Source organism: Sus scrofa, chromosome 7 (assembly GCF_054392235.1).
Source record: "Sus scrofa isolate SSC_HxYL_T2T_F1_AM1 chromosome 7, Sscrofa_HxYL_maternal_Yorkshire_Landrace_v2.0, whole genome shotgun sequence".
Classification (NCBI taxonomy): Eukaryota; Metazoa; Chordata; class Mammalia; order Artiodactyla; family Suidae; genus Sus; species Sus scrofa.
The window spans coordinates 40,365,889-40,389,732 of record NC_139389.1 but is presented as its reverse complement, the minus strand read 5'-3'; the positions used below and the strand labels follow the sequence as shown (position 1 = coordinate 40,389,732).

The following is a 23,844-nucleotide window of genomic DNA, read 5'->3' as shown; positions in this document are numbered from 1 at the left end:
AAGCCACATCTGCGTCCTAGGCCACAGCTTGTGGCAACGCCAGATCCTTAACCCACTGAGCAAGGTGAGGGATCGAACCCACATCCTCATGGATACTGGTTGGGTTCTTAAGCCACCAAGCCACAATGGGAACTCCTCCCTTAATCATTTTTAAATTCTAAAATGGAGAGATCTCCAGACCCCTAACTGGGCAATCTTTATAGTACTGATCCAGACAGCAAAAGGATGCAGCTGGCAAGCTGTTTCCCTTTAATCTCTTCTTAAGCCAGGTGTTAATGAGACCAAGCTCAAAAAGTTCAGTCAGGAATGGGCCAACTAACTTTGTTCAGAGAATAACTCATACAGAATATTTCCCAGCTCCTGTAACCCATATGAAAATTATATTCAGCCATTCACTAATAAAAGATGTAAGATGAACTATGAATTGCGAGCCAGAGGTATTTTTCTGTAAAAGATCACACGTACATTCTGGTATCTAAAAATTCTATGTGTTACTTAAGAGGTTTAAAGTGCTGCTGCTGTCTTTGGAGGCCTGGCAGCTGGCTAAAAATTAGACAGTGGCCCAAAACAGTCATTTTAAAAAAAGAAAGGAAGGAAAAGGAAGATAAAGAAGAGAAATTCCTCTTAAAATCCCTGATTAAACTTATTTGGACGTCTTAATTGTTCACTTGGTAAAAATACTTTTACACTGTACATACCTAACAAGTGTTTGTAGAATAGACCGAAATTCCGGAATTTTTCCACATTAAGTCAAAGTCTTTTGGCCCCTTTCCATTCCCTCTTCAAACATGTGCCAACAGAATAGAGAACCATGAAACATTCAGCCATGTGCCTTCTTTTGTTCAAACGAATCACCAATATCTAAGTATAGGTGACCCTCTACATTGATAAAAACCCAAACATCTTAATATAAAAAAGAAGGTCTGCTATTAAGGAAGCAGCTTATAAAACAAATTATATAAATTAAAATCTGATTTTTCTAATACTGTCAACCCTCTTTTTTTTTTTTCTTTTTTTTTCTTTTAGGTCTTATAGCCTTTTCTAAGTTTTTTTGTTTGTTTGTTTGTTTTTTAGGGCCACTCCTGTGGCATATGGAGGTTCCTAGGCTAGGGGTTGAATCAGAGCTGCAGCTGCCGGGCTTCGCCACAGCCACAGCAATGCAGGATCTGATACACCATAGCTCATGGCAATGCTGGATCCTTAACCCATTGAGCAAGGCCAGGGATCAAACCTGCGTTCTCATGGATGCTAGTCAGATTTGTTAACCAGTGAGCCACAACGGGAACTCCACAGCCTTTCCTAAATTAAAACAATTGTACCCCATCATTCTGGGACTGTATAGCCTCTTCATTTCTACAAATACAGAATGGCCCAAATGTAACCAGCCCAATATCATATAAGACATATTTCAAAATATCACACTTCAGAAAATGAAAACTTAAAATACTAAATAAGGTTATTTCTTATGAGCACTAGAAAAGCTAAGGCATGGATTTAGATAACCCCAAATAATTTGTGCCCTAAATGTTGGCTTATACTTATGAAATAAAGCAGAACAATAAATTATAATGCTGGTAATTTTCTAAACTAGATGTTCTTAAATTAGCACAGACAACATCAGTGGGATCCTGGGGCCTCCTAGAGGTGCTTTGTGGTTCCATAAATGTTTGGCTTGCATCCCATTTTCAAAGTATTCTTTACATCTAAAAACCAGTAACAGGAGTTCCCATCATGGTGCAGTGGAAACGAATCCGACTAGGAACCATGAGGTTTCGGGTTCGATCCCTGGCGTTGCTCAATGGGTTAAGGATCCAGCGTTGCCATGAGCTGTGGTGTAGGTTGCAGACTTGGCTCGGATCTGCCTTTGCTGTGGCTCTAGCGTAGGCCGGCAGCTGTGGCCCCGATGAGACCCCTAGCCTGGGAACCTCCATATACCGCGAGTGCAGCCCTAAAAAGACAAAAAAAAAATTAAAAAATAAATAAAAAGCTGTGACAATGTCTCTGTCATATGTATTAATGCATAATGAAAAATAGCATACACACTCAACTGTGTTAAAAACCAAATGTAAACTCATCAGTTAGCCTGCCAGGCCGCCTTGATTTTATGCAGACTTTGGAATAAAGCTTCTCCTGCCAGCTTTCTCCACATATCTCAACTTCTTATAAACATGTCACTGATTAGGAAGGTTACAGCTCTGCTCTAAACTTTTAACTCAGATTTGCACATGTAAATAAAATTACACCTAGAAAACGGGACTTGCTCAATAGTGTGCAATTAAAACAGGAAAAGAAGAAGCTCTAGCTGTGATCGCAACAGCATCTATAATCCAATTCCAAATTTAAGCCCAAAGGATCTCAATTTAGAAGAAATTTGTACTTGTGAAACAAATTATAATAATACATTATTTTCTTACTATGAAGAAAAAATCAATTATTAAAACAGGAAATAGTCTGAACAGTAAGGTAATAAATTTACAGATTTTGCATTTAACCATCAACAGGGTAAAATGACTAAACTCTCCATGGCCTTGTTTGTAGAATGCTACGAATTTTACAGTTCCTTTCATACATACAAAATCACATACATCCTTTTTAACTTGATCTTGAAATCAGGAAAAGAAGTGTCCTCAATCAATTGTTTTTCCACTCTCAGTTAACATTCCAACTACATCCATGTATTTATGCTTTTAGGATTTTTTAGCACTCCTTTGCAGAACAAGATTATTTTCAAATTTCCAAATTGATAGAAAAAAAAGCCATTATATTTAACTTAAACTATATCTTTGTCATATTTATTAGACTATCTGAATCTGGAAAAGCTGTCTTTTGAAGATTAAGAAGAAAAATTATAACATTAAATTACACATAAAATAATAGCTGTCTTTATTAAGACATTCAGCGAACCTAAGGCACTCTTCCTCAAACTTCTCCACTGAAATAACCCATAACACAAAATGCCATGGATTCCCACATTCTGAGAGTATAGCCTTAAGTAAACCAGGTACAAAACACAAAATTTCTTCATAATATTTTCAGCTAAAAATCCTTGTGAATTTTGTGTTTTATCTCCTAATATTTATTTTTATTTAAAAAAAATTTTATATGCTTTCTGTCTAAAAATGTAAAAATCAAACTCCAGGAAGATGCACCAATTTCATCCCAAGTCTTTAAGTAGCTATCTGACAAAACACAGAGGCCACTAACACCGCAGGATAAGAAGGATGGTCCAAAGTTGGATGTACTCTAATGCATTTCCATTTGCAGTGACTGAAACGCAATTCTTTCCAGTCCATTAAAGAGCAGAATTTATTCTTCCTTAAATTAATAACTTACATTTTCATGTTTCATATGTTTAAGTAACCGCAGTTCTCTGTAGGTCCTTTTGGCATGAATAATGGATTGAAATGGTCTGGATAGCTTCTTCACTGCAACACGTAACCCAGTTTTTGTGTCAAAAGCAGAACTAAGAAAAAAAAAACACAAATAACTCATCATTAAATGTGCTCTAAATATATCAAAATTAGTACTTACAAGGCTATTTCTTTTCCAAATTAAATGGGTCTATAACAAAATACAAAAAAGTATAAAGATAACAAATAAAATGACCTATAATCCCATTCCCAAAGTAATCTGTTAATTATTTTTGGTGTTTTCCTTCTTATCTTTTTTTCTATGCATCTAAAACAAGGATCAGCAAACTTTTTCCCAGAAGGACTGGATAATATGCTTTTTAGATATTTTGGGGCTTAGAGTGTCTGTCTCAACTACTCAACTCTGTAGTTGGAACTGGAAAGCAGTGATATTACATTTTATTTTTATTTCTTATTTGGCTGCACCTGCGGCATATGGAAGTTCCCAGGTCAGGGATCAAATCCGTGCCACAGCAGTGACAACGCCAGATCTTTAACTCACTGAGCCACCAGGGAACTCTGATAATAAATTTTTAAATGGATGTGGCTATGACCCCATAACACAAAAACAGGAGCCACCTAATCCAGATGAGCGAATAGACTGGGACACAAAGAGCTGGATTCCGTCTGTCTTCTGAGACTAAGCCTCACTGCACCTCACCACCAAATGCTGCCTGATCAGAGCAGAGGCCTTAGACACCACCATGTTTTCAGGACAATGAGCTGGAGCAAAAATGTCTTGAGCATCTACAAAGTATCTGTCACTTTCCAGAAGCTGAGATACAGTAGGAAATAAGTCAACATCCCCTGCCCTCAGGGGATGGGGGCAGAGGGGAAGAGCAGAATAATAAATAAATCTCAAATAGTGATTTTGATGAATGCTAGGACTAAATACAACAGAATAATGGGACAGAAAGCTGGTGGAGTAAAGCTACCTTAGTCAGGATGTCCAAGGAAGTGAGTGTATTTGAGCTGAGACAGCTGAAAGATAAAGTAGCGACCATCTAAAGATACTGGGGAAAAGAGCCTCAAGCAGAAGAAAAAATAGTATTAGCATTTATTAATTCTTTACTGTATACCAGGAACTGTTCTAAGCCCTTTATATTATTTTTTTAATTAACTTTTTCTCTCCAACACTCCTATGAAGTAATAAGTAATAATTACCATCCTCCTCTTTAACAGATAAGGAAACGGAAACACAGTAACTTGCCCCTGGTCACAAAGCCAGAAAGTGACACAGCAGGAAGTCTGGATCCAGAGCTCATACTATCAACCACTTTGCTATGCTGTCTCTCAGAAGAGCAAGGGCAAACAAAGGAAGAAAGAAACAGATGTAGAAAAAACATTGCACGCTAGAGAAACAGAAGAAACACGGCCGGTGGAGGCAGAGCATGGAGAGCAAGGGGAGAGGAGAAAAGAATGAAGTTAGAGATACAGGCAGAGGCTGGATCATACAGGACATCTACAGCAAGAAACTTGATGTGAGAATTCCCCATTGGCACAGTGGTCAAGGATCTGGCATTGTCACTGCTGTGGCATGGGTTCAATCCCTGGCCCAGGAACTTCTGCATGCCATGGGCATGGCCCCCCCAAAAAGGACACTTGATGTGCATTTAAATTATATTTAGAGACTGTTTGGGCTAATTCCATCCTACCTCATCCTATTTAGCCCTGTCTCTAGTAGGCACATCCAAGATTTTCTGGGCTATCTATTATAACCAAACTTTCTTTGCCATGTGACTCTGTACTTGCCCCAGATGTTCCCCTCAAATCCTTACACTACGTCTCTGCTTTCCAACTCCCAATTTGTAATAAACTGCTGGAAATCTTCAACTTCTGAACCTTTCATCCATCTCCTTGCTTTAACTGAAACTAGGTTGTACCTTGAAGACACTACTTCTCTTACAGTCCTGCCACTGGAGGGATTCTCTCTCACATCCCAGGTAGCTCACACTAGCAGCTGGAATAAATGTCCTCCATGGCAACTATTCCCACTTCCAGACCACAGCTTTCCCTTTGATTTACAAAAGCTCCTTGGAGTTCCCGTCGTGGCGCAGTGGTTAACGAATCCGACTAGGAACCATGAGGTTGCGGGTTCGGTCCCTGCCCTTGCTCAGTGGGTTAACGATCCGGCATTGCCATGAGCTGTGGTCTAGGTCGCAGATGCGGCTTGGATCGGCTTGGATCCCGAGTTGCTGTGGCTCTGGCATAGGCCGGTGGCTACGGCTCCAATTGGACCCCTAGCCTGGGAATCTCCACATGCCGCAGGAGTGGCCCAAGAAATAGCAAAAAGACACACACACACACAAAAAAATAGTAATAATAATACAAAAGCTCCTGCTCACAACCATCTCTCGCTCTCTGTTGCTATTTATTATCCACCAACTTGGAATAATAGTCCATCGTTCACCAAAAAGTTAGTTTATACCTCAAAGTTCTCTCTCCCCTTCCAACTTCTGTCATCATTCTTGGCAACTTCACCATCCAGGTGGAGAGCACATTCAACTCCCTGGCCTCTCAGTTTCCTGACCTTTCCAGGAAACTCCACCTTATCCAACCATCTCCACGGTCTCACCCTGGGCCTCTATCACCACCAAAGCTGCCTGCCTGCCTGCCTATAAAATTGTGAATGCCATCATAGACCTCCCATGCCTAAAACTAGTTTACCCCTAATTACTTGTACCCTGACCACAACAATTCATCGACTGTTTCTATTCCTTTAGCCCCCACCCCCTCCCATCTTCATTTTCTTCTTGCCTGGCTTTGACTACATGCTCCCTTGTAATCCCACCCCCACCCCCCTCTGATGTTCTCACCCAGATAAGGTCTAACTTCAGATGATTTCAACTATTTATTCTCCTGGCCTAAATCCAAGAATTAACTGTGGTTGAAGGAAAAAGAATGCACAATCATACCGACTGGTTTCATTCTCAATCTCTGAACTTAACCTCAAATAAGGCTTTCAATACTGCCACTTTTTTTTCTAGTCAATTCATTTTCCTACTCAAAGTCATCGTTTGACATCATCTCTCTTCAACCTCCACTCACACTCCTCCCTTAGGAGCTGTCCTCGCCTTCACTGAGAAAACAGAAACCATCAAAAGGGAGCTCCATCTGCCCACCACTCTGTCTACAAACCCATCTGGCACTCGGACCCATCTTTTCTGCTTTCGATTTTTTTATAACTAAAGACACACGCCCCGCCGCCCTTTTTTGCTTTATAGGGCCGAACCCATGGCATATGGAGGTTCCCAGCTAGGGGTCTAATCTGAGCCACAGCTGCCGGCCTACACCACAGCCACAGCAACACCAGATCCAAGCCGCATCTGAGACCTACACCACAGCTCACAGCAATGCCGGATCCTTAACCCACTGAGCGAGGCCAAGGATCGAACCCACAACCTCCCGGTTCCTAGTTGGATTCATGTCTGCTGCGCCACAGCGGGAACTCCCACAGGCCCTTTCTTATAAAAATCTAAGACACAATACATGCCTCAGTGCCGTCCTTCCTCATCTTTTCAAGAACTTCACTCCTTCCTTTCTTTTCTCTCTTGTTTTCAGCTTCTCCCTATCTCCTGGATCACTCTGATCAGTGTAAGTATTCTCTAAATATTTCCCATTCTCTCTCTCTCTCTTTTTTTTTTTTTTTTGTTTTGTCTTTTTGCCTTTTTCTAGGGCCACTCCTGAGGCATATGGAGGTTCCCAGGCTAGGGGTCCAATTGAAGCTGTAGCTGCCGGCCTGCACCAGAGCCACAGCAACGTGGGATCAGAGCCAGGTCTGAGACCCACACCACAGCTCATGGCAACACCAGATCCCTAACCCCTGAGCAAGGCCAGGGATCAAACCTGCAACCTCATGGTTCCTAGTCAGATTCGTTAACCACCCAGCCACGACAGGAACTCCTCCCATTCTCAATAAACAAAATATTTCCCTTGAAAGCTCCCCATCACAGTTAAAATTCTCCAGTGGTTCGCACAGTGTGGTTCCTAGATCAGCAGCATCAATGTCACCAGGGAACTTATAAGAAATGCAAATTCTAAAGTGCCATCCTGGAGGTTTGAGAACAGAAACTCTTAACTCTGTATTTTATCAAGCCCACTACATAATTCCAACACACAGTGAAGTTTGAGGACCACTAATCTACATCTCCGCTACTCCATGGACCAGCAGCCTTGGCATTATCTGGGGGCTGTTTCGAAACAGACAATTTCAGGCTCTAAAGTAGAATCTACATTTTGACAAGATCTCCAGGCAACTCACACACACCTTAAGGTTTGAGAAACACAGATCTACAAGATCTATACAACTGACTCACTTGTTCTGCTCCCATTCTTTCTTCAATTCAATCCATTGAAACTACTCATCTCAGGTTGTCACTGACCTCTATTACCAAATCTAGTGGGTACTTTTCTGGATTAGCAAGTGACAAGGTTAACACTTCTCCTTTACTCTAAACACTCTCCAACCTGGTGTCCGTATGCGCACATTCTATGAGTTTGCTATGACTTCCATGGCGGCTCCTTCTCTGTGGGTCCTGTACTCAAACTCTGTATGCTGGAGTTCTTCAGGACATGGTACTGGGCCCTCTTCTCTTCTCTCTCTTACATTCTTCTAGATGTTCTCATCTATACCCATGACTATTTACTTCTGTCTTTTTCAGCTGCAAATGGCATACATAAGTTTCCAGGCAAGGGATCAAATATGAGCCACAGCTGTAACCGACAACACAACTGCAGCAACACCAGATTCTTAACCCACTGTGCCACTCCAGGAACTTCCACACGACTTTAAATTAAACACCATCTAGGAGTTCCCGCTCTGGCGCAGTGGGTTAAGAATTTGACTGCAATGGCTTGGACTGCAGCAGAAGCATTGGTTCGATCTCTGGTCTGGCACAGTGGGTTAAAAGGATCTTGTGTTGCTAGAGCTGTGGCTTGGCTGGTTTTACTCCCTGGCCTGGGACCTTCTATATGCCGTGGGTGTGGCCATAAAATTTAAAAAAAATTATGCACCATCTATATGTTGAAAACTCCCAAATCTATGTCTCTCACTGAAATCTCTCCTCAAAACCTGACTGCCTACCTGACATCTCCACATCAAAAACATATAAGCAGCTTAAACTTAGCACCCAGAACTAATCTTCTCCCTGTCTTCTTTATCTCAATAAGTGGACTTTCCATTGAGTTGCTCAAGCTAGAGACAATTGTCATCCTTTATTTCTCCTTTTCCTTCAACCTCCTGGTCCCCATCCAAATCTTCAGAAAGTCTTGTGGTTTCCACCTCCAAAATACATTCCAAATTCAACTTCTCTTCACTTGACTGCTACCATACTAGTCCAGGCCACCCTCTTCACTAGCCTGTCTTCTAACACTTGTCTCCCTGCCTCTTGTTTTGTTCCCTTCTCATATACTCCCCACCCTCAACCAATACAATCTTTTAAAAATATAAAGTAGATGACACTACTCCCCTGCTTCAAATCCTTCAAGAAATTTCCTTGGCATATAAAAATACACAGAATGTACATCTTCTATCACAGCCTACAAAGCTCAGGTGATCTGACCACAATGACCCCTCCATCTTGCTCCTATGATACACTTTCCTTCCATTCAGCCACTATGTTCTGGACATGCTGGCTTCTTTCAGTTCCTTAAACTCTTCCAACAGGCTATCCCTGGTTCCTGAGATGCTCTTCTCCCAGACTTTCATCTCTACTCCACCTCACAGCTGAATCCTTATTCTTCAAGTCTTATCTTACATGTATCCAAGAGATGGAGCTAAGAGTTATCTTAACTGCCTCTGGCAGTCATCCTCTGTCACAACACCCTGTTTGTCTCCTTCCTCATTCTACATAAGGGGGGTGGGTAATCTTCTCTCCCGCACCCCTTGTTCCTACAAACCCATGAAAGAATAACTTCTCCCTTCTTGCAAATACCAAGTAAGCTTATACTCCTCTCTGAACCCCTCACTTGGCTCTAGAGAGGTTGGGACAGTGGTCATTGCTCCTGTGTGACTCATCCTCTTCAGCATTCCACCTCAGTCTGCCTGCCTACCAGCGGGCCGAGCACTTTCTCCTCTCCTCCACTGGCAAGCCTGCAGGAGCCTCCAGGAGCAAGGAATGCCATTGGGTTTCTAGCTGACCTGCCTGTGACTGAGTGTGCAGGCTCAAATCAGTGGGAAAGAAAGAAGTCCATTTGAGCCACCTGTCCAAGTTATTCTCCACACCAGCTTTACAGTAATAAAGTACATATTTCTCATCTCCATTTGACTGCTGTATTTATTCAGCAAAAGGCAGGCTAGAATTAATCAGTATCCTACAAACCCCAATAAACACAATTACCACCTGAAAGAGTGGTTAAATAAGGACTAGGGCTTTGATATTAGACTATCTGGATTTTACTTCCAGTTCTGCCTTTTTGTAGCTGTATAATCTTGAGGAAGTTAATTAAATTCTCTCAGCCTCACATATAAAATGAGGACAATATTTATATCTAATCTGTAGGATGTTTGTTAGGACTAAATGTGATAACTTTTGTAGTAGGTTTAGCAAAGGGTCTGGCCCATGGTAAATATTAGATATAATAATGTCTGGTTTTCCACTGATCATAAGCACCTTGAGGCAGGAAGTGTCTTCTGGGTTTTTTGTTTGGTTCCCAGGCCAGGGGATGAACTGGAGCTGCAGCTGCTGGCCTAGGCCACAGTCACCGCAACGCCAGATCTGAGCCGCATCTGTGACCTACACCACAGCTCAAGGCAACACCGGATCCTTAACCCACTGAGTAGGGCCGGGAATCAAACCCACATCCTCATGAATACTAGTTGCGTTGGTTCCTGCTAAGCCACAATGGGAACTGCCCCCTTAGTGTTTCATTTTTGTGTGTTTTGTTTTTGGGTGCACCTGTGACATACAGAAGTTCCTGGGGCCAGCCCCTCTGCCTAATTTAAATGCTCACTCTTTTTCCAGGATGCCAAACTGCCTGGGATAAGGACAAGGCTGAGGTCAGCTATTGGCTTTGCCTTTATTATTATACTTATTAGTATTACTAGTTGGCAAGATTCCTTTTAATCACATTTTAAAAACTATAACTACAAGTAAAATTGTATTTTCATGAACAACATCATAAAATACAATTATCTTTACGATGATCTTTATGATTCTCCAAATTAAAATTCAGGTCACATGGCTTAATAAGTTTTTCCCCCAATTTTAAATTCACAAAGTTATGAAATTAATTTGTGCTTTATAAAAACATTCCTATGATTTAAATTTTTTATTTATTTTTATTTTTAGGGCTGCACCTTTTGCGTATGGAAGTTCCCAGTCTAGGGGTTGATTTAAAAAATTAAAGGGAGGAGTTCCCATCATGGCTCAGTGGTTAACGAATCTCACTAGGAGCCATGAGGTTGTGGGTTCGATCCCTGGCCTTACTCAGTGGGTTAAGTAAGGATCCAACGTTGCCGTGAGCTATGGTGTAGGTCACAGATGCAGCTCGGATCTGGCATTGCTGTGGTTCTGGCGTAAGCAGGTGGCTACAGCTCCGATTAGACCCCTAGCCTGGGAACCTCCGCATGCCAGGGGTGCAGCCCTAGAAAAAGAAAAACCAAAAAAAAAAAAAAAAAAAAAAAAAAAAAAAAAAAAATTAAAGGGAGAAATACAAAATTCATTAAAAGCCGATAGCACAATATCACACTGTCAGTGTCACTCATTTACAGCCAACTGTGAATCCAGGGTTTAGGATACAACAATATTCATTAAATAAAATTAAATGTTTTGTTACACATTCAATATTGCCTCTCCTCTCCCAGGGTGGGGGCTTTCTAGATTCTTAAATTTGAATTTTTCTAACTGTGTCTAATTTCTAAATTTACTTACATTTACCCTGCTTTATTTCACAATTGATTTTTTTTTTTTTTTTTTTGTCTTTTCTAGGGCCGCACCCACGGCATATGGAGGTTTCCAGGCTAGGGGTCGAATTGGAGCTGCAGCCGCTGGCCTATGCCACAGCCACAGCAATGCAAGATCAGAGCTCTGTCTGCAAACTACAGCATAGCTCACAGCAACACCAGATCCTTAACCCACTGAGCGAGGCCAGGGATTGAACTCGCGTCCTCATGGATGCTAGTCAGGTTCGTTAACCACTGAGCCACAACGGGAACTCCTATTTCACAATGGATTTAAAGCAGCCGTGTGTTTGTGCATGTGTGTGTGTGTGTGTGTGTGTGTGTGTGTGTAAAAGTAGGTGATTAGGGAAAAATAAACAAGATAAATAAGAAATTATGTATGAGTGAGGTTAGTACAAATGCACACCATGAGGTCCTTTCTAAATGCCCATTAGTGGTGGGCCTCAAATTTGGCTGTGAGCCCACTAAAGTCATCACAAAGAAAATATAATCAGTTAAGACATGAGTCACAGGAACCATATAATAAAAGCAAACCAGGCAGTCATAGAACTGAAGAGAGGCATAATTATTCCTGTAATAAAACCAGAGAGGAGTCCCTCCCGTGTATGTTTATGAAGGAGACACTAAATAATGTAGTAAAAAATGTCCTAATCAACATCCTTACACAATGATAATAGTGGGTTTCAGATGGTTCTTTTCTTAGAGCATCCATCAGTGGAGACTGCTTTCATAAGGCCAAAATACAGTTGATTATTAGCAAAGGTAAGGAGGAGGAGACAAAAGAGCATGGCCTGCTGCTCTCTGACAGACTTAATCCAAGAGGAAATCTTAAGCATTTATTAGAAAAATTGGTAATAAGTGCCATACTCCTCAGACAATCCTCCAAAGATGATGTCCATCAACTGAGCTTTTGATAGGTAGAGACGTAGGAACTGTGTTTATACTTCATGACTGGCACCTGGTTTGGAGAGTGTCTATATTGCAAGGTAAAAGCAGATCAATAGGCTGAGTCAGCTCAGTAGAGGAAGAGTGACAACCTCTTAAGAAAGGTAAGGTGCTGCCTAACCAGGACTACAGCCCACATCCACAAAGCATGAGTACAAATGACTGTACCAGGATTTTCCTCAAAAACCAATTTGGGTTTTCCCCCAAGAGAAGGAAGAATAAGCAATCATCTGGCAAGTATCTGAGGAATTTGTGGGGATCATAAGGATTTTACAATTTTTTTTAATGGTCACAGGTGACATCTCTAACCCCGAATGATGTTAAGGAAAAATGAACCTTAAATGAATGGTTAAGAAGACAACTCAATTTTCTTTATTTTTGGAAATTAATGGAAATATTCAAATATATTCAAATCTAGTTATGCTGAGTTGAATTCTCACTAATACATCAAATTCATTACAGTACCTACATGGAGAGAAATAACTTGCAGAAAGATGACATCTCCATATAATTTGAGAATTTTTTCCAATTGAATTCAGGTTAGTCGATAAGTTTTCAAAATGTGCTATTTCAATAAGTAATTCAGATGACTAACTTGGAACTTTCTCTTCACCTGTAACATTTGATACAAATTTCAATAAATGCCATATTGGAAATATTTTTTGGCATCTCTCTATCCACCCCCCAACTAAGAAACCTACTCTTTCTGCCTTCTAAATTCAGGCAAATGTGTAAGTATCACTGTAGTTTTCTTTTTCTTTCTTTCTTTCTTTCTTTTTTTTTTTTTTTTTTTTGTCTTTTTAGGGCTGCCCCTGTGGCAAATGGAAGTTCCCAGGCTAGGGGGTGAATCAGAGCTGTAGCTGCAGGCCTATGCCACAGCCACAGCAATACCAGAACCGAGCCATGTCTGCAACCTACATCACAGCTCACAGCAACACAGGATCCTTAACCCACTGGGCAAAGCCAGGGATTGAACATGCATCCTCATGGATACTAGTTAGATTTGTTTCCACTAAGCCATGACGAGAACCCTGCTTTTTTTGTTGTTGTTTTCGACTGCACCCATGGCATGCGGAAGTTCCCAGGCCAGGGACTGATCCCAAGCCACAGCAGTAACAACTTAGAATCCTTAACCTGCTGAACTCCTGAGTATGACTGTAGGTTTTGTTTGTTTTGCTTTTTTTTTAGGGCCACGTGGCGGCATATGGAAGTTCCCAGGCTAGGGGTCTAACTGGAGCTACAGCTGTCAGCCTACACCACAGCCACATCAACACCAGATATGAGCCATGTCTGTGACCTACACCACAGCTCATGGCAACACAGGATCCTTAACCCACTGAGAGAGGCCAGGGATCGAACCTGCAGCCTCATGGTTCCTAGTCAGATTCGTTTCTGCTGCACCACAACAGGAACTCCTCACTGTAATGTTAATGCTTATGTTCTACCCCTCTGTTTTGAAAGTAATGTCATGAAAATAAATGCAACTTTATGCAAAAACTTGAACTCAAGTTTTGATTTGGGAATTTCAAAAAATATTCTTCAGAGTAGCAGGGGACTTAAAACTGACTTTAAAAAGCTTTTGACATTTGAAACATTGTTAGCTTTTCCCTTTTTGTTAGCTTTTCATCTTGTCTCTCTCTCTCCCTCTCTCTCTATATATATTTTATATATCTCCTCACTAACTCTCCAATATCTTAATGCCTAACAGTTTGATTTTAAAGTAAATCATAAAATTATCTATTTGCACTACATATATAGTTTTTAAATGTAATTCTGTTTCTTACAACATTTTCATATTGATGAGAAGAATGTCAGATGTTCTTAATACAACTACTACAAATATGTGCAATATGACCAATCTCCAGTTTTTCAGTTTCTAAAAATTCCTCTGAAAGAGGCTGAAACATACATGACACATGAAAAACCTTATCAACAGAAAAGTAGCCCAGGATGGAAAAAAACAGTCATTTAATCGATCACTCTTATCTTGCCTTGCAGAACTTAACAGTTCAAGAACTTTTAGGCAAATTCACTATTTTCATGCAAATCTCATTCATAGAGAAAAATATATTTGTGATAGGATTTAGCAGGGACATTAGTCTTAGGGCTGGGACTAAAGGAATGGCAACATATATGCTAATACTTGCCATTCCTAATCTGGTCCAATTCCTGCTGCAAAAGCTTCTAAACTATTGGAACAAAAATGTTTTTCACAACTGCTTCAATTTCAATATTACTACGCTGATAAAAACTAACATTCAAATAATGTATAGATTCACTTAGGCATGCAATCTAAAAATCCAAAACCATTTGTGATTAAATTGAATTTAACCTTCATTTGCTGAAAGCTCTGTCTGAAAAAAAATGATTTTGCAAGATTATTACAGCTTTAAAAGCTAGAGGTGTCAGTTAACATATACCTTTGATTGCAAATGTGTTGAATGTGTCATATATATCTGAATCAAGAGCTAATAGTTATCCCATACTGAATGCAAAAATATTGCAGATTATTTTATTTCTTTTATCTTTATTTATTTATTTTATTTTTGTCTTTTTGCCTTTTCTAGGGCCGCTCCTGTGGCAATACGGAGGTTCCCAGGCTAGGGTCCAATCAGAGCTGTAGCCACCGGTCTACGCCAGAGCCACAACAACATGGGATCCAAGCCTCATCTGCAACCTACACCACAGCTCACGGCAATGCTGGATCCTTAACCCACTGAGCAAGGCCAGGAATCGAACCCGCAACCTCATGGTTCCTAGTCGGATTCGTTAACCACTGAGCCACAACGGGAACTCCTATTTTATTTCTTTTAAAGGGGATTATTTTCCAAAGCCTCATTAGAATCTTCCACCATGGGTGTATCTTCTCTACTTTTGGAAGTTATCATTAGATAATTTCTATTTCCTTTCAGGCAAATCTGAATTATTAGACTAATCAGATACTACATTGTAATTACTTAGTATTACCATCAATCAACTTTGCCTTGCTGCTACAATTAATAGCCTTGTACAACATGATGAAAAATAATGAGAAAAAGTATATATATGTATGATTGCGTCACTTTGTTGTACAGTAGAAATTGGCACAACACTATAAATCAACTATACTTGAATAAAAAATAAAAGTCTTATACAGTAATAATGTTCACAGGCTTCAAAGCCGCAAAAGCACCCTAGAAATATATGCTATGAATATTCCTACAGATGTACATAACAGGCATTAACATATTTTCACATTTGGGTTTTGCTCTGTTTGTGACTCCCCATTACAAAGACATACATAATTTATAGTAACACTTAAGAGTATTAGTTATCTATCACTAGATAATAAATTGCCCCCAAATTTGGTGGCTTAAATAAGATTTAGCATCTCAGTTGGTGTGAATCAGGAATTCGGGTGCAATTTAGCTGGGTGGTCCTGGCTCATGGCCTCTCGCAAAGTGGCAGTTAAGATGTTGGCTGCAGGGAGTTCCCGTCATGGCGCAGTGGAAACAAATCCGACTAGGAACCATGAGGTTGCGGGTTTGATCCCTGGCCTTGCTCAGTAGGTTAAGGATCTGGCGTTGCTGTGAGCTGTGGTGTAGGTCGCAGACATGGCTTGGGTCCTGCATTGCTGTGGCTGTGGCATAGGCTGGCAGCTGTAGCTCCGATTAGACCCCTAGCCTGGGAACCTTCGTATGCCACAAGTGCAGCCCTAAAGAGACAAAAGACAAAAAAAAAAAAAAAAAAAAAAGATGTTGGCTGCAGCTAGAGTTATCTGAAGGCTTGACTGAGGCTGGAGAATCCACTTCCAAGATGATTTACTCACTTGGTGTTGGCAGGTCTCAGTTCTTTGCAATGTGGACCTCTCCACTGGACTGTGTCAGTGTCTTCTCAACGTAACAGCCGGCTTCCCCTAAAGCAGTGGTTCTCAACAGAGGGCAATTTTACCCCCCAGGGGACATCTGACAATGTCTAAGACATTTCTGGCTGTCACAATGGAAAGTGTGTCTTGGGGAAGGGGCATGTACTACTGGAATTTAGTGGGTAGAGGCCAGGGATACTGCTAAATATCCTCCACAACAAATAATTATCTGGCCTAAAATGTCAAAATGAGGTTGAGAAACTGCCCTAGAGCAGAGAAAGACCAAGAGAGGAGCCACAATGTCTTTTATGACCTACCCTCAGAAGTCAACTCTATCACTCCTGCCACATTCCATACTTGAGAGAAGTGAGTCACTAAGCACAGTCTTTACTCAAGAGGAGGTGAATTAAGCACCACCTCTTCAAGGGAGGAGTATCAGATAACTGTTTCATCATTCACTCAGCAACTAGATTTTTTTAATCAAGATAACAGAATTTTCAAAATATCTTGCTTGCTTTTGGTAATACTAAGTTTAAAACCTATTTATTGCTGGGGGGTGGGGGGAATCACTGAAATGCCATCCAACAAAGCTGCTTTTGGATCCTAGAGAATGGTCTCTGTTTGAAATATTTCAATGATCTGATCTCAAAAAATCCTGTTAAGCATAATCATAGGCAGTTTGATACAGAGAAGAGTTAACTAGTAGACAAAAGATTTCAGTTCTAGTTTGGGTCCCTGAAACTTCCTAGCAAGCAATCTTGGCCAAAGCTTTCTATGATCCTGTTTCCAAATCTATAAAATGGGGGTGTCACTAGCCCTGCTTATCTCACAATGCTGTTTGATGCTCACTTTAAGATAATTACACGTAGGAGTTCCCGTTGTGGCACAGTGGTTAATGAATCTGACTGGGAACCATGAGGTTGCGGGTTCGGTCCCTGACCTTGCTCGGTGGGTTAACAATCTGGTGTTGCCATGAGCTGTGGTGTAGGTCGCAGACACGGCTTGCATCTGGTGTTGCTGTGGCTCTGGCATAGGCCGGTGGCTACAGCTCCGATTAGACCCCTAGCCTGGGAACCTCCATGTGCCGTGAGAGCGGCCCAAGAAAACGGCAAAAAGGCAAAAAAAAAAAAAAAAAAAAAAAAAGATAATTACATGTAAGTGCTCGATGAACTATAAAAGACAGGCAGTAAGTGCTCCAAGTGGAAATGAACGTGCTATTATATAATAATTTCGTGATAAGCTTCCAGCATGGGGTTTATCACACAGAACTCTCAATATGTATTTTTAGATCTCTTACTCTCAAATTTGAGGTTAAGCATATCTCTGAAATAACAGTAAATTTGAGGGCAAATTATTAAAATATAACTGAGAGCCCAAATCCTTGACTGTTTTTTGTCATGCCACGGAAAACTAAAATATAGTTTCTGCAAGTTAAAATGCACATTTATTCAGCAATTATCGAATAGGATCTAAGAACTACCTATGTAGCCAATAATTAGATGCTAAACTGAAAAAAAAAAAAGGTATTCCTTCATATATATTTTTCCCAATTTAGACTTTGACAGAGAGAAGATGCTATAGTTTATTTATCTATCTATCTTCAAAATCTAGCCCTGGAACATAATGCAAGATTACTAAATACATACCAAAGCAAATAGTTCCTGACCACAAAGAACTGAGAATCTAGCTGGAGAGTCAGATGAACACATATGCACATAAATTACTAAAGACTTTTATAAAGCAACACATTTGCTTCCTCCAATCCACCCTGTAACACTCCAGACAGAATAACTTTAAAATACTTTTCCTCCCTACTTTACAATTCAAGAAACTATAAGTAGCTCTCTATTGCCTAGAAAAATGCAGTTGCCTTAACCCTACTCCAGAACTAATTCTAAATTTCTGGGGGTAGGATACAGACACTTGCATATTGACAGTGTTTCTGAAGCACAACCAGAATGAAAACTACAATTGAGTTCACCCTATCTGAGCTATTCCTCCTGTCAGGCCAGTTCATTTCATATCTTAATTATTTTTGTCATGTTTTCTCCTGTTACTTACAATGTTCTCTTTCTAAAAATGGTTCAAATACTACCCATCCTTCAAAATGATCTTCAAATCCTTCTTCCTCCATGAAACAATCCAACTATTCTAGCCCACAGGACACCCACATCTCTCTATATATATCAATACTTTTTATGTATTCACTAATATTTTATGTTTATTTCTCTTTGGGGGGGCTGCACCTGCAGCATATGTAAGTTCCCAGGCCAGGGATCAAAACTGAGCTACAACTGTGAACTACACCATAGCCATGGCAACGCTGGATCCTTAACCCACTATGCCACACCAGGGATGGAACCCATGCCTCAGCTGCAATCTGACTGGCTGCAGAGGCAATATCAGATCCTTAACCGGCTGTGCCACAGCAGGAATTCCTATGTCTGTTTCTTTTATACACTGTCTGACGGATGACCAACAGATGTTTTTCCCTTGATTCTTTCAACAAATCTAAAACATAAATATAAAAATATACACACATCTCAAACTTCCAAAATTATGTTGCCTTAATACCAAGAGTTATGGAAATCTTCACGCAGTTGGCTCATTCCCTGATTGTCATTTTCATGATGACTGCCATTCATCAGTGCCAATGATAAGCTTCCTTCAAGTATCACCTCCATATAGCTAAGGCTGAACCACACAAGCTTATGACATGAATCCATTCCTAGGGTAGTTAGTGCGACATCTCTGAGATCGTTCTCAAGAAGTGCCCAGAAAAATGATTAAGGGAAAGTATGAAACATTACATTTCGACAGACTTGAAATCCAGAGTTAGACATTCTTGAGATTAAATTTGTAAGTATAAATCCAGATGTACAGTTTAAGAACAAGGCCACTACTGCAACTGTATCAGATAATGAATTCAAAGGAAATATCCATAGAAAGAATAGTGTACCTTTTTACAGGTTCAAGTTATCCTATCTAGTTTTTACTCAGGACCAATCAATTCAATTTTACAGTTACCTAAGCAGTTCTCAACCAAAGGTGACTTTTCTACCATGGTACATGTAGCAACGTCTAGAGACATTTTTGGGTGTCACAACTGAGGGCTGTGACTGGCATCTAGTGGGCAGGGTTTAGGGATGCTGCTAAATATCCTACAATGCACAAGACAGTCCCTACAATAAAACGTCCATAGGATGAGTACCCCAGTGTTTTATGACACTTGTACATCTAAACACAACTTGGTAGATGCTCACAATACTTACTGAATGTTCTCTTAATTTGCTATTTTTCCTTTTGTTTCCTTTAGCATCAATATCATTTAATTTATTGAGATTGCTAATTTCAAAGCAGATCATTCAAAGCATAAGGTATTTAGGACATTAACCTAAGAATCAGAAAATGAAGCAAGTCAAATGGGAAAATTTTTAAAAGTGTATCAGTATAAGACACCAACATCAATATTTCACTTCAATATAATACTAAAATCAATAAGGAGTTATAGTTTATTATAACCAGTGAGAAAGATAACTAAGATTTTCACCAGCATTTGGTAGCCTGGAGAAGAAAACACAAATAGAAACTATTATTCAAAAGTCAAAGTTTAAGAAAGTTCTAGCCAGATAAAACCCTATATGCAGGATTTGATAGAAGGGAGAACAAAGACATAGCTACTACAGTTCCCATTGTGGCTCGGTGGGTTAAGAATCTGACTAATATCCATGAGGATGTGGGTTTGATCCCTGGCCTCACTCAGTGGGTTAAGGATCCAGTGTTGCCACAAGCTGCAGTATAGGTCGCAAAATCGGCTTGGATCTGATGTTACTATGTTTGTGGTGTAGGCCGGTGGATGTGGCTCCAATTCAACCCCTAGCCTGGGAAATTCCATATGCTGAGGGTTTGTCCCTAAAAAGAAAAAAAGAAAGAAAGAAAGAAAGAGCTACTAGGAACATTAAGGATAAAGCAATTATTTCCGAGAATAAATTTATATCTACTACAGGAATAAGGAAATACAAGAATGAAGAGTTCAGGGGTTCCTTTGTGGTGTAGCAGGTTAAGACTCCAGTGTTGTCACTGCAGCAGCTCAGGTTTGCTTCTGTGGCATGGGTTTGATCCCTGACCCAGGAACTTCCACATGCCATGGGCACAGCCAAAAAAAAAAAAAAAAAAAAAAAAAAGTGAAGAGTTCAGGATACATTTGTATAAACCAGATACCTCAAGCTGAGTGTCACAGGACAAAGGGATGATTATTTGGGACACATAATTTGTAGGTGAGCAGATGGTCACAGCCGAGACACTACCCTCCCCACCCCACACATAGTAGAAGTATAGGGCTTGGTTAAGAATCTAAAGGATCCTTACCCTCACTGTCCCTTTCTTCCCCCTAAAACAGAGCTTCCCTGAGCCCTTGGCAGATCAAAAGAAGAAGTTCAGACCTATTGTGGGCACATGCTGATGTCACCACTTTCCAGATCTGAATCAGATGGAAAGGTCTCTCTGACACAGATTTCAAGTACATATCCTTGCATCAAGTTGCCCTTGATGTAAAAAGTAACCAGTATGCCACTAGATTCAAAAGAGACACCGAAGAATCTAAAAGATTTCAAATAAGGCATTTGAAATATAAAGGTAGATTTGAGATGGCAACTTAAGCTGAAAGAATGCAGAAAAGAAAAGCTGCAGAGGATTTCCAAAGCAGTCTCTGAGAAAGCAACATAAATACGTCCCTTCCAGACTGATATTTTCAAAAGCAGGAATTCTTCTGATCTTTTATTTCTTTCAATCTTTATAAACATAACACCTACTACAGTGCCTAGCATTGGCCAATACTGGATTAACGAATTTAAGAAAACAAAGGAGAAATTGGTTTGGGTTTTTTGTGATTTTTTTTTCCATAGTGATGTGTGATGCTTACAATCTGGACTGAAAGCTTGGGAAAGCAACCAATGCATACTTGTGGGTAGAATGACAGTAAGATACTCACACTTACATACTTCCTTCGTGTCACAGACATTGTGACAATACCACTAAGGCCTAAAAGGAGAAGGTTTTGAGGAAAACAAGGAAATCTGTAACACCATTCAAAGTAACAGGAGCCAACATGTTCAGGGTCTAAAGTTACTTAGACAGCAGGCCTAGACAAAATAAACATTTGTTCTATTACCTTTTTGTTATGTTGTCATGGGAATCTGTGTTTAGGAACACTTATTTTCTGCAACTAGATGATAGAGCAGTAAAAGAGGGAGTGCTTTCATAAAAGAAAGAAACTTGTGTCTGTAAGGCAGGAAAGAAAATAAATCCTATGGGTTTTTTTTTTTTTTTTTTTTTTTAATCTTTTTGTCTTTTTAGAGCCCCATCCGTGGTATATGGAAGTTCCCAGGCTAGGGGTCAAATAGGAGCTACAGCAACCAGCCTACACATCCACTCAGGATCCGAGCTCCTTTGAGAACTACACCACAGCTCACCACAATGCCGGATCCTTAACCCACTAAGCAAGGCCAGGGATCAAACCCATGTCCTCATGGATACCAGTCAGGTTCATTAACCTCTGAGCCATGACAGGAACTCCAATCCTACAGGTTTTTAGAGAGTCACATGCGTAGAATCTTTAAATCTATAAGATTTATTCAAGTTAATAGAGAAGTCACTGGGAGCACAGCCAAAACATTATTAACAGGTAGCTATAATCCAACCTCTACTAAAATTATTTTAATGGGGAAAAGGCAGAGGAATGTAAAGCAGATACAGGGCCAAATAAAACAGAAAATAAATTAGATTTTAAATGCTGAAAGAAGGGAAAAAATGACTTTAAAAAAATGACCTAAGAAAAAAACCTAGAAGCCCAAAGAAGTTAGAAAACACTAAACCTGCCAGCAGGCTAATCTTCTTTTGTCAGCAGAAGTCTAGAGCTAATCTCTTTGCTCCCTTCCTTTTGGCAACAGAAACCTGAAAAGTGAAGTAAGCTTCACATATTATTTAAAGACCTGGACTGGAATACCCTAAATTTCTAGGGCCCATAAAAAGTACTGGCTCTGGTACTCTGGGCCTTCTGGAGCGAGAGTCGGGAACAGGGCTATGCACCAATTTGTCTGACTCCTCTATTCTACCCTGAACTATAATTAGTGCCTCTAATGGGTAAGGAACAGAAATGAAAAAAAGAGGGATCCCAGAAGTTCCTGCTGTGGTCCAATGGGATCAGTAGCATCTTGGAAGCACTGGGATATAGGTTCAAACCTTGGCCGGGCACAGTAGGTTAAGGATCTGGCATTGCCATAGTGGTGGCTTAGGTTGCAACTATGGATAGGATATGACCCCTGGCCCAGGAACTCCTATGTCACAGGGTGGCCAAAAAGGAAAAAGAAAAGAAAAGAAAGAAAAAGAAAAAAGAAGGATCCCAAAGCAGAGTGTTAAAATATAAGTAGGTCATGTCTCTTCTCCAATCACAACCCTCCATGCCTCCATGGCCTCTCCTCTCACTCAGAGTAAAAGGCACAATTCTTACAAAGGCAAATAAGACCCTTCATGATCCCAGCCCCTCCACCCTCTTCTCCTTCTATGATCTGGCTCCTGGTTTCTTCAGCTCAAGCCATACTGGGTCTTCTAGCTATGCTAGAGAATGAGGCCTTTGCATGTTCCTCAACATGGAATGTTATTCCCTCTCCCCTCAGATCCAACATGTTGTATATCATTTCCTTCAGGTCTTTGCTCAATTGTCACCTTATCACTGAGGTCTACCCTGTCTATCCTGCTCAAAAGTGCAACATAGCCATTTAGTACGCACCTTTCCTTCATTTATTTTCCCCACAGCACTTATCACCTGACACACTATAAATTTTAATTTGTTTATGGTCTACTTCTATTCCCTCGCCCTTAGAATATGGTTTCTTACTTTCTCTCTCTTTTTTTTTTAAGGGCCACAGCTGTGGCATATGGAAGTTCCTGGGCTAGGGGTTGAATAGGAGCTGCAGCTCACAGCCTACACCACAGCCATAGCAACACCAGATCATTTAACTCACTGAGCAAGGCCAGGGATCAAACCCACATCCTCAGGGATACCAGTCAGGTTCTTAATCTGCTGAACCACAACAGGAAATCCCAGAATATAGTATTTTATGAGCAAAAAAGTTTTGTCTGTTCTGCTCATATTCCATCTCCAGCACCTAAGGAGTGACCCACACAGAACAGGCACTCAAAGGTATTAGTACAATACAAAGAGTACTGTCCTCAAGGAGATTATCATGAAACCCTCCTCCTCTCCCTTTGCCTCCACAATCGTGTACTCTGTCAGACCCCAAAGTTCAAATCCACCCATTTGTCGAAGGTGAAAATTTAGGGGTTATTCTGGACTCCTTTCTCTTCTCTACTTCTTTCTCCCCCAATTCAGCCTAGGAGCCAAGCATGTCAAAACCCAAGATCTCTTTGTCAAAAGTGCAGAACTGACAGACCACCACCTACTTCTTCCCTATAATAAATTATTAAAAGGCTAAAATGCTGGGAAATCAGTGAATTTTATAAATTCTTTACATGTATACTTAATTTATGGAAGTACTATATAAAATCAAACTACTTCTAATAGTAAAAGTTTCATTTATTAGAAAAAAAATTTAAGTATAAAGAGGTTTTGATTTTATCTGTACTGAAGAAATATGCGTATCACTTCCAAGTACATGGCAACCAGGAAACAAGATTTCTAGGTTACAAAATCAGGGGAACTCACTTTATCATGGTTTTTTTGAGCA

At 40.3% G+C, this 23,844-nt stretch overlaps 1 protein-coding gene across 5 annotated transcripts in view; it reads right to left on the bottom strand.

Moving 5' to 3' along the window:
- The window catches only part of MAPK14 (mitogen-activated protein kinase 14), a 70,044-nt gene that overhangs the window by 40,272 nt on the left and 5,928 nt on the right, over positions 1-23,844 (bottom strand). For all 5 annotated transcript variants that reach the window (XR_014810033.1, XM_084967963.1, XM_001929490.7 and 2 more), the window contains exon 2: positions 3,334-3,463. Coding sequence is in view for 4 of the 5 variants with exons in the window: in XM_001929490.7 (XP_001929525.3) it covers positions 3,334-3,463 (130 nt within the window). In the remaining variant the exon portion in view is untranslated. The remainder of the gene's footprint in view (positions 1-3,333; positions 3,464-23,844) is intronic.